The sequence below is a fragment of the Dendronephthya gigantea genome, unplaced genomic scaffold (genome assembly GCF_004324835.1).
Source record: "Dendronephthya gigantea isolate DGI-Jeju-01 unplaced genomic scaffold, DenGig_1.0 000036F, whole genome shotgun sequence".
NCBI classification, from domain to species: Eukaryota; Metazoa; Cnidaria; class Anthozoa; order Malacalcyonacea; family Nephtheidae; genus Dendronephthya; species Dendronephthya gigantea.
Window position 1 is genome coordinate 42,248 of NW_021163046.1, and position 11,315 is coordinate 53,562.

The 11,315-nt window shown below is 37.1% G+C and overlaps 1 protein-coding gene across 1 annotated transcript; it reads left to right on the forward strand.

Annotated features, from left to right (window-relative positions):
• Positions 1 to 429: 429 nt before the first annotated feature.
• Positions 430 to 10,942, forward strand: LOC114525874 (interferon-induced very large GTPase 1-like). Its single transcript, XM_028547335.1, has 4 exons — positions 430 to 629; positions 5,286 to 5,428; positions 6,251 to 8,655; positions 8,711 to 10,942. The coding sequence occupies exons 2-4, from the start codon at positions 5,302 to 5,304 to the stop codon at positions 10,940 to 10,942; spliced, it is 4,764 nt and encodes a 1,587-aa protein (XP_028403136.1). The 5' UTR covers positions 430 to 629; positions 5,286 to 5,301.
• The last annotated feature ends 373 nt before the right edge of the window (positions 10,943 to 11,315 follow it).

The window sequence follows — 11,315 nt, forward strand, 5'->3', positions numbered from 1 at the left end:
TTTCACAGTGAATGAACACCAAAATGTTAGCATAGCATGACTAAATTGTCAGGCTGGCTACGCCATTGAAGTTGTTTAAAGTAGCTACACTGAATTTTCGAACCAGAAATATTTTGTTCGAAAGTATAGAGGCAATCAATTCCGGCTTCGTAAATATTGGCAAACAAGATCTGAAGCCGTGTCGGAGTTAACTTGATGTTTACATAATTTAACGAAATCCTTTCAAAAACGCTGATTAATTTGATAATTGGCTACAGTCTACGGGATCTCTCTGCTGGAAACTGATATGCTATTGGTTAAACCGTTATTGGTTAAACCACTTTCACTTTGCACAAAGAATAACGTTATGGCTGAGGTGTTTCTGTTGAAAAGCAATTTAATTTATATCCCTCGTCTTTAAAAAAAGAGCACAAAGACAAGCACGCTCATTCATAACTGAAGACGCCAATGAAGGAAACTTGCAGAGTTTATTGTTCACGCTAAGCGTTTCAATTAAGCCTGCCTTTTGTAACATCTCGCTCTGAGTGTTTTTCATAAAGTCTATAGCTGTTCAATTTTTATTAGTAAAATAATTTACGCCGCCGTACGTATGCCTGATATTACTCAAGAAGGAAACAACTAATATGTAGGTAAATATACCGTTGATTTTCAGTATATGTTGATCAATCATAGCATGATTTATATATAGCTAAAAATGCATTAAAAATATTCGAAAATTAAAGCATACATTGCATGTGCGTATCTTGAAGGGTTTTTTTGCAAATATAATCACAGGTAATCCGTCATCAGGCACGCACGCCGTAGTATTAGTGCAGAACCGTTTAGCTTCGATCAAGTAGCTACACAGAAGACCTATGCGCGTACATATACGTTTAGTTTTGATCGAGTGCACGGAATATGGGTGCTGTGTTGTTTAGCTTCGATTGAGTACTCTTATAGAAAGCGTATATAGATTCACAAATATTTGAGAACACATAATAAAACGCACTATTATTACATGCACTTTTTGTTAACGTAACGTGTCGTATGCCAGAAAACAGCTATAGCCTCACCCGCAGTTGATGTGAAGCACAAAGATGCAGGAAGTCGAATGAGCCGCTGAACGCCAATAAGTTTGTCACTCGGTCCATATTGAAAACCAGCTTTTTAGCTGAATAGTTTCCGTGTATGAATATTTTAAAGATTAAAGATTTCTTATCTATACCAGTAATACCATGCAAGAGCTTTTCATCGCGTGCTATATAATCTGAAGCCGTTTGATAGTCGACCTTATGTTTAATTGAACGAAATCCCTAAGTTTTGTCTAAAAACGTTTATTAATTTGATAATTACAGCATTTCCCTGCTGGAAACTGATATGCTATTGGTGAAACAGAAACACTATCACTTTGCTCACAATAGTAACGTTATGGCTGAGATCTTTCTTTTGAAAATCAATTTATTTATATCCCTCGTCTTCTAAGAAAAACACCGGAAGATTACAAGCATGCCCATTCTTAACTGAGGACGCCAATAAAGGAAACTTGCAGAGTTTATTGTTGACGCTCAACGATTCAATTAGTCCTGCCTGCATCTTTTATCACAAAACTAATTTACTTCGCCGTATATCCTGGATGCAGTTATAAGGTTTTTGCAAGTAAAAGCATTGATTTAAATACAATTGATATACCATAAAAGTTTTTAAAAATGAAACCATGCAATTAATTTGACAAATGGGTGCGGTTATAGGAAATGAATAATTTATTTACGCCACGTATGTGACAAGGTTTCTACCGCTATTTTATAATATATCCCCAGCACCTTAGATTTCAGATTTTTTGTTTGATTGTAAAATAATAAGCGCTTTTATTCACGAAACCAACGAGAAGAGTCTTCCTGGAGCATTTTTATTTTACATGTGTAATAATTTACGCATGCCCACGTATTAGGTTGGAATTTGAAAAGTAAATATTTTTCGTGAAATTTTAAAACACCTTTGTTATTTTATCAATATTAGAATCAAATGAATGCTGTGTATGTAATGAAACAATTATATGTGTTTAGGAGTTAGAAATACTGACAAGTTGTTTAAAGTAGCTACACTGAATTTTCGAACCAGAAATATTTTGTTCGAAAGTATAGAGGCAATCAATTCCGGCTTTGTAAATATTGGCAAACAAGATCTGAAGCCGTTTCGGAGTTAACTTGATGTTTACATAATTTAACGAAATCCTTTCAAAAACGCTGATTAATTTGATAATTGGCTACAGTCTACGGGATCTCTCTGCTGGAAACTGATATGCTATTGGTTAAACCGTTATTGGTTAAACCACTTTCACTTTGCACAAAGAATAACGTTATGGCTGAGGTCTTTCTGTTGAAAAGCAATTTAATTTATATCCCTCGTCTTTAAAAAAAGAACACAAAGACAAGCACGCTCATTCATAACTGAAGACGCCAATGAAGGAAACCTGCCGAGTTTATGGCATGTTGACGCTAAGCGTTTCAATTAAGCCTCAATCACCGTTTCAATTAGGTAATTACCGTTGATTTTCAGTATGTGTTGATCAATCATAGCGTGATTTATATATAGCTAAAAATGCATATAAAAAATATTCGAAAATTAAAGCATACATTGCATGTGCGTATCTTAATTGAAGGGTTTTTTTGCAAGTATAATCACAGGTAACTTGTCATCAGGTGCGCACGCCGTAGTATTAGTGCAGAGCCGTTTAGCTTCGATCAAGTACACAGAAGACCTATTCTAAGTGCAACCATGCGTAACATAGGATATAAAAGACAGAGTGTACGCCTACTCTGGGTCAGTTTGTTAAACGAGACTCCACGTGTACAACTTTGCTCTTTTATGGCTGAACCTCAACCTGTCGTCGTACCAGTCGTTTTACCGCCGCAGTTACCTAACCCGGCTCCAAATGAGAACCCTGCAGTAGCGAATGTCGAACGGCAAATTGCCGAGCCTCAGTCTGTACAGGTTAGTCGTTTTCATGGTTTATGTCGCTTCGGGGATCTCCTTGATTGCTAAATTTAAGCTGGCAATCACTCTAGTGGCCTTTGTGCTTCTCGTTCTGGCTCGCTTTCCGATTATTAAACCGTAGGTTTTACCTTGGCCAAACCTACATTTCCTTCACTTATTAAGTTTTTTCTTAGCGCCACGTTGCGTTATCTTATGCCGTGGTATATATCAAAATAGTTACACGCGTCTTTCTTCTGGTTATGCTTTTTAATGACCCTGATAAGGGTCGTGTAGCGGCATTTAATTGTTTACGCGTTTGTTTTACTGCGGGTTTTAATAGTGTCTCGCATGTTTCACATGAGAAAATCGCAATTGGGAGGGGCCAATTAATAATTGTGTTATATAAACAAGTATTGGTCGTGGCTGAAGAATATTATCGTGCTACGTGAAGAAGTATTGGTTGTGGCCAAAGAATTATCGCACTATGTGAACTAGTGTTGGTTGTGGCCAAAGAATTATTGCACTATGCATGAGCACTAGTATTGGTTGTGGCCAATGAATAATCGCACTATGTCAACCAGCATTGGTTGTGGCCAATGAATAATCGCACTATGTGAACTAGTATTGGTTGTGGCCAATGAACAATCGCACTATGTGAACTATAGCATTGGTTGTGGCCAATGAACAATCGCACTATGTGAACTAGTATTGGTTGTGGCCAATGAACAATCGCACTATGTGAACTAGCATTGGTTGTGGCCAATGAATAATCGCACTATGTGAACTAGTATTGGTTGTGGCCAATGAACAATCGCACTATGTGAACCAGCATTGGTTGTGGCCAAAGAATAATCGCACTATGCATAAGCACTAGTATTGGTTCTGGCCAAATAATTATTGCACTATGTGAACTAGTATTGGTTGTGGCCAAAGAATAATCGCACTATGTAAACTAGTACTGGTTGTGGCCAAAGAAATTATTGCACTATGTATGAGAATTAGGGTTGGTTGATATTAGACATACTCGAAAAGTTAAGCCGTGTTGTTAACAACACGTTAATCCTTTCTTCCCTATTTTCGATACACCGTTTTGTCGACCTATAGGTGCGGGCAACTGATCCTTTTATGCCCTTCGGGGTTGCCTAGGGTTGGCATCTCGGCGGGTTCCACAAAAAGGTTTGGGGGGGTGACTATGGTTGTAATATAGGGTTAAGTTTTGGGTGAGAAGTTTCGGGAGTATGGGAGATTGATTAGGTTGAAATACAGGGGATTTTGGTTTAGTGGGGTGAAATGTAGCTATGGGTGGCAATTCCAGTTAGTAGTCAGGCGACAGGGCTCGCATTTCCCATAACTCATCTCCTGTAAGCCTATGGAAGAATGGTTGCAGTTGGAATAGATTACTTTTCTAGGAACAATTGCCTAACATATTGTAAATAAAAAAATGTGCATATCATTTTCTGATCTAGCTGGGGAGTTTTTACGCGTAATAGTAATACTGTCAATATTTCCATGAAGACTAGCATTATATAATATTATAGTCTTCTTCAGTACTGTTTTTCTTAAAACAGCAACATGTCCAGGCTCATGATTGTATTTTTCTGTTTAATTTTGTGTGGGTGTAAGTGGGCGTACTTACGTAATTAAGTGGGCGTACGTCAGTATTAATATAATGGATGATAGCGAGGATAATCTGTTGCATTTTCTGAATAACGAAACAAAATTCAATTTATAAAGGGGAATAAGGGAACATGGTGTCATGGTTAAATTTTGCAAGGGAGCAAGGGAACAAAGTGACAATTTTGAAGGGAATACAGGAACTCGTACCCCCCCCCCCCCTGGGAGACCCTCGTTTATTTATCAAGAAACACGTAACGTAATAGGCTAAATGGCATTTCGAATTACTTGACGAATTAACTTGAATTGATTAACTTATTATTCTTTGTGTTTCGTTTGATTCGGCTTGTTGCTTCTAGATTCCTCATCCCAGCCACAATTTATATTCAGTTCATTTTAGTGGATTCAATTTAGTGGCGAATATGTGGCTAATACCTTTTGGTTACACTGCTCAGAAGAAGACCGTTAATTGGTGTAATTCATTTTGCCATATATTATAGAGTTTTTACTTCCACTTGACCATTACGACTCCGATATTATGTATACTATATTGCTATGACATATTTAATTGGCTGGTTACATGAATTTTTAAGAAGCGCATGAATTAAAAGCAACATATGGAGCGACATTCAGTTTGATATGTAAATAGTAAAATCCCTCTTAAACAAGCTACAACAAACGCAGACACAACCCCGAATGTTGATATTTTTCTCTTAAAGTTATTGTACAACAGACATGGAGAAAGCTGAGAAAACATCAAACTCCAAAGCCAAGCCAATTGTTAAAGAAAAGCCTAAAAGGCGAAACAAAACTAGTGATTCTGGTAGAGCTGAAAAAACCGACACGAATGTTTCAGAGAATGGTATGAATTGTGAATTTATATAATATAACATGCTAGCTTACATGCATATATTGTATGTTCTGTTGTACGTGACGTTTTTAATTCGTATACCCAAGATCAACAACGTAATCTGGACGAATCTATAAAACTATTATTTGTTATATTGCTTTGAATAAAGTGCCAATTCTAATGGGAAGATTCTGATAGTAAACTGAAGAAAATGGAAAGAAAAGTGTTATTTATTTCACCGTTTGAATTTCGACCGTCTTAAACTAATCGCCATAGAATCGACAAACAATGTTTGTCAAAAACAACCACGTGAAAAGTGTGTATTTCCGCATGTTTGCACATGCGAAAAATGTGCATGCAAGGTCCGTAGTAGAGAAATAGCAAACCAAGATCTTCACAGTAAGATTAAGCTATATACAGTTAGGTTCGCAAATGTAAAACTGCTATTCTCCACTACGAAGAGAACATGGTAATTCGAGGCAAGCAAATAAATAAGAAAACGCCACCGGGGTACAGGAGCTTCACGCAACGTGATAATGAAAACAACCTCGTTATTTTCTGCTGTTCAGGCAGAGATTTACGCACCATGCAGTTATTGATGACCTGAAAATTGCGTCTGCACTGATCTATATATATGCTATCAAACCTGTAATGTATCAGGCATGCGCAATAAAATCGGATTTTTCAAAGAACGAAACTACACAATATATATGATATATAATATTAACAAAAGAAACAATTCAATGGAATAGACAATAAGTTCTAATCATAATAAATGCCTCTTCAACCTTTCTCTCATAGTTCATGTTTATTTTTTTTCTCCTCTGAATACAGCAAAAACCAAACAAAGTGCAAGTGAAGATCAATCCCCAGACGCTTTAGCAACATCTGGTGCCCTGTTTAAATTATGTAATGAATTAAATTTAAAACCTAATTCCAAGTTTACTTTAAAAGACGCACGAACAATTGATAATCGCACACTTACTGATGAAAAGCTAAAATCCCCTGAGCAAATACCTGAGTATATTTTTAAAACAATATTGATGGCTAATTACCATGTGCGCAAATTTAAAATAACCCAAGATATAAGCAGAACTAAACAAAGCAAAGATTCCGATGACAGCGAAGATGAGGACGAAGGAGTGAACCCAATGGATGCATTGCTTTGTATTTTTTATTTCTCGGATGATTCTTTGCGGCGTTATCTTACCTTAAAATTAGCGACATGTCAACTTAGTATTCCGTTTCTTTTGCCTGATCCAAAAGTGCCATCTGAAAATGTTACCATGCTGCTGTCGTCTGTTGAGGGCATCACGAAATCTTGGAAAGATTCTCCCGAGGTTTTTGTAGTAGAATATCCGTTTCCAGTGGTTTCTTTCGTTCGCATTGGCAAAGTCACAACATCGAAATCATCCTTGATCAACAAAATTATGAGTGATGGAGACATTACACACGACTTCTTCTTCCACAAAGACATGGAAGGTGGGCATTTTGAGAGAAAAATAGTCCATGGATTGGTTGAAATGAGCTGGTATCTTCCAGGAGATGGTGAAAAAAAATCATTTGAAAGTGCAATTTGTTTCATGAATTTACGAGGAGACGCTAAAGATTTCAAGAAGCAGCGAAACATCCTCTCGAAAATCTCAACCGTTTTATGTATTTTACTACCTTCGGAGTATCCAGACGAGACCAGTAAGAAAATACTGGAAGAGGCGATGGATGACAAGGCAAAAATCATTCTCATTTTTCTTGAAAAACCAGGGCAAGAAACAAAGCAGTACTTCAAACAGCTGGAGGGCGAAAAGTTATCTTCAATAACGAGATCTAAGCGAGCCAATGAACACGAATTTGTGAAAATTATACAAGAAAAAGTTATAGGAAAGCTACAAGATGTTCAAACAACGCCTCTAAGAAACTTGGCATCTCTTGCAAGTGAACATTGTATCAATTATAACATCGGTCAAACACAAACCAAATTTGAAGAAAACGTTGACAAATGGTTGAAAATCGGAATAAAAGAAGCTAAAGACCATCTGAAATTACAATTGCACGTCCCAGTATTGGCGGACCTGAAAAGAGAAAAATATCGACCCAGAGGCCGGGGTACCAAATCTCTTAAAGATGATATGGACAAAATATATAAAAAAATTAAAGATGAAAAAAAAAAGCAAAAGAAATCGTTTAAAGAACTGGATAGGCGATTTCTTGACTTTCTTGATTCCCTTTCAAAGATGAATGTGACTGAACGAGTTAAAGCGTTGACTAGGTTGAAGCATCAGTTGAATAAGATGTCTCTCCGTGTCATGGCAGAATTGCATGGAGAAGATCAGAAAAAACAGGCAGCAACGTCCCAGGAATTAAAAGAAAAACGCTTAAAACATTCTCGAGAGAAATCCAAATCCTCGTTTGGTTTAGAGCACATCATCAGAGAACTTGCCCAGCTTTACCAACTTGGAGAAAGCAAATACGACTTTGCGGATGTTGCAGCAGAGATGTTGCTTTCAGGACAATCTCTTGAGTTAGTAGATGGCGACTCCTCGTACATTCCATTGGAATGGTTCAAAGCTGTTTATACTAAGCTAGAGAAGAAAACTAGAAATGCCACAATATTTGTAATTTCCGTTTTAGGTATTCAAAGTTCAGGTAAGTCAACAATGTTAAACACAATGTTTGGTTTAGAATTTCCAGTCAGTGTAGGAAGGTGTACTCGCGGCGCTTTTGCTAGCCTTATTCCTGTGAGTGAATCCCTGAACATTGCTTCAAAGTTTGATTATGTTTTAATCGTTGACACTGAAGGTCTTTCAGGATCTGGAGATCCTAAGGTACGAGAACATGACAATGAATTGGCAACTTTTGTTATTGGTGTCGCCGACTTGACCATAGTAAATATCATGGGCGAGAATCACAACGATATAAAAGAATTCTTGGAGATTTCCATGCATGCTTTCCTGAAGATGAAACTTGCAAAAGAGAAAAGGACGTGTAAAATTGTTCACCAGAACGTTGCTGCAACCGACGCAAGAGACAAGTTGACCGATGACCGTTTAAAACTGAAGAAAGATCTCGATAAAATGGCAAAACTAGCTGCTATTCAAGAGAATTGTGAAGAAGAAATCCAAAAATTGGATGATATAATATCATTCAATGAAAATGAAGACGTGTTTTATATACCAAGCCTACTTCAAGGTAATCCACCAATGGCTCCAGTAAACCCCAACTATGGAAGAGCTGTACAAAAGGTAAAAGAAAAATATAAGCTCTTCGAAACATGGTTTCCAACTTTCGATTGCTCAGTTTCGAGAGAGGGTCTGCAACCTTTGGAATGCTATGCTGAAGGAAAATTTCATTTTTAATTTCCGTAATGTAATTGAAGTTAGAGCCTATGCGGCTTTAGACCGAAAATACTTCGAAGAATCAGTGAATTTGATGGTGACAGGAATGACAGAGCTGAAAACAAGAATTGAAGTAGCTCTAAGCAGATGCACAACACGAGAAGAACGGGAAGAAGAATGGAAGGAAAGTAGAAAACAGATATGGAATGAAGCAGCAAACCTTGGGAAAAAAATGGAAACAGCTATGAAACGCTTCTTTGAAGAAAATGAAGATAAAGCAACTCTTGAGCAGTGGAGGGAAAACACCATGTTGAAAATCAAACAAATGGAAGAGAATCAAAAATTAGAAGTCACTACCTATTGCTCAGAAGCTTTTCGTTATTTACAAAATCGTCAAGACGTCGATGAAAAGAAGCAAAGCTTTGAGAAAGAGATTCTTTACAAGGCAAAAAAATTCATAACTTCAGCTCAAAATACTGATGATGCAGAGAAATGCTTAGCGGCTTTCGAACAAGAATGGGAGAAATGGATGGCAGACATTCCACATTATCAGGAAAGCAAAACTGACGTCGCTGACGTAATGGTAAATGTTCTTTGCGAAACTAACCCTGCTCTGAATACGCAAATGACAGAGAAGATAAAAAAGCAAAATTATCAAATATTAAACTTCAAGAAAATAGTTCCGGTGCTCACTTCCAGTTCACTGGTTCAAAGGAGCGTCCAAACAATGGCCAAATTCTTTAACTTGTTTAATAAACAACAAGATTCGTCTGGCAGAAACATCAATGATCAAGCAGTTGATAGCGCACTTGATTTTGCGAAAAAAAAAGCAAAATCAGGAGTTCGATGTACTCGCAATGACCTTATAGAAATGTACCAAAAAGTTATAAAAACCTTGGACAAAGAAGCAAAAAAATCTAGCTTTAAATTCGACGATTTGTTTAAATGTGATATCCTGCTTTATGCATTTGCACATACTTACGACATTTTTGAAAAAATGGAACAACGCTATTTGGAAGAACGAGATATAAAAGGCGATCTTGAAAAGAACCTTCGACCAAGGCTAGAAACGTATTTCAAAAATCTCTGCGATAAAATGGGAAAAGAAATGTCGGCTGCTACCTCCTTTGTGGATGTACTTCGAACACCAATTGAATCAGCGCTGAACCGCGCCATGGGTCCCGCAGTAGCAAAACAAGTCTTGAAAGTTAGCAAGTTTCAGAGCAAAGGTCAATTTCATGCCAGTGTATTGATTGAACTTGGCAAAGAGGCAAATTTTGAATCGTACATTCCTTATCTTCAAAATCCAGTTAAATTTCTAAGGGCGAAATTAATGGAATCAATTGAAGACTATTGCATAAATGAAGATCCTGATGCCATCATCTCAGTTCTCAAAATAGAAGTCGGCAAGTTAAAAGAAGATGTTTCGACTGGTATTTCATTTGCTAAGGAAGAAACAGAGAATCAGGGTGAAAAACTGACCTTTTGGATCCAGCAATTCGTGTCGAAGTGTTCTTCGTTGGTCATCACAAAAGAAATGTTTGCCGTGGCCGCAATTGATGACGATCTGAAAGACATTGATGTGTTTGAAACCCAAGTTGAGGAAAAGATAGATGAATTTTTTGTATCGTTAATCGAGCGTGGAATAGATGATTCAATTATGGAGGAATGGGATCCATCCCCGCACGATCACTTGTTCTCTTCGATATTTGGTTGTCAAAGTTGTTGTCCATTTTGCAAAGGTTTATGCGATCAAACCAATCAAAATCATGCGGGTTATCACTCTACAAGAATTCATCGCGCGCAGGGATTGAGTGGTTATCACAATGTCGACACAAAAATATTGTGTAGTACCATTTGCACTAACGATGTCGCTGATGAAAAAAGACGTTTTCGAAACAAGGAAACAGCCGGGGAATGGCATTATTACAAGGATTATCAATTGGTGAATGATTATTATAAATCGTGGCATATTCCTGGAGATGACTCATTTGAGTTATCTAAATATTGGCAGTGGTTCATGGCTAACTTCTCGGAAGAATTGGCAAATTTCTATGAGGTCGAAGAACCAGAAATCCCATCAACATGGGATGATCGTACATTCGAAGAAGTGGAACATGATCTTCGTCAGGAATACAAAATTCTCCCGGTTTCGAAAGAACCAAGTCAGCCAACAGAGTCCAGTAGTTCCTAAGACGTCCCTAATCTTGTCTCTTTTGTTATCTATATCTGTTTGTACGTTCGTGCACGTAGTATTTTTTAGGAATTTGGAGATTAAAGTAGCTAACATCCTAGATTGTTAATTTTTCTTATTTGCACTTTTAACAGCAATTAATTTCTCAAATAAGACCTATATACCTGAATGGAGCTTACGTCTTCGGCTGTATCACTTCTTCAAACTAATTCTAGTCAGATTTGAACATGTCTTAGTCGCAGTAAAGCAATCAACTACACTTTAAATGTAATCTCTACTTTGCTCGAGTGCACATAATACGTTTGAAAAAGGGGTTAGCAATGAAATCTACATATATCATAAACTAAATAAATAAAGCAATTGTCTCATATAA

Excerpts from the sequence above, each read along its gene's own strand:
- LOC114525874 (XM_028547335.1), top strand. The coding sequence starts at position 5,302 with ATGGAGAAAGCTGAGAAAACATCAAACTCCAAAGCCAAGCCAATTGTT. Across the intron at positions 5,429-6,250 it reads CACGAATGTTTCAGAGAATG|CAAAAACCAAACAAAGTGCA; the intron begins GTATGAATTGTG and ends CTCTGAATACAG. Across the intron at positions 8,656-8,710 it reads ATGGAAGAGCTGTACAAAAG|TTTCGAGAGAGGGTCTGCAA; the intron begins GTAAAAGAAAAA and ends TCGATTGCTCAG.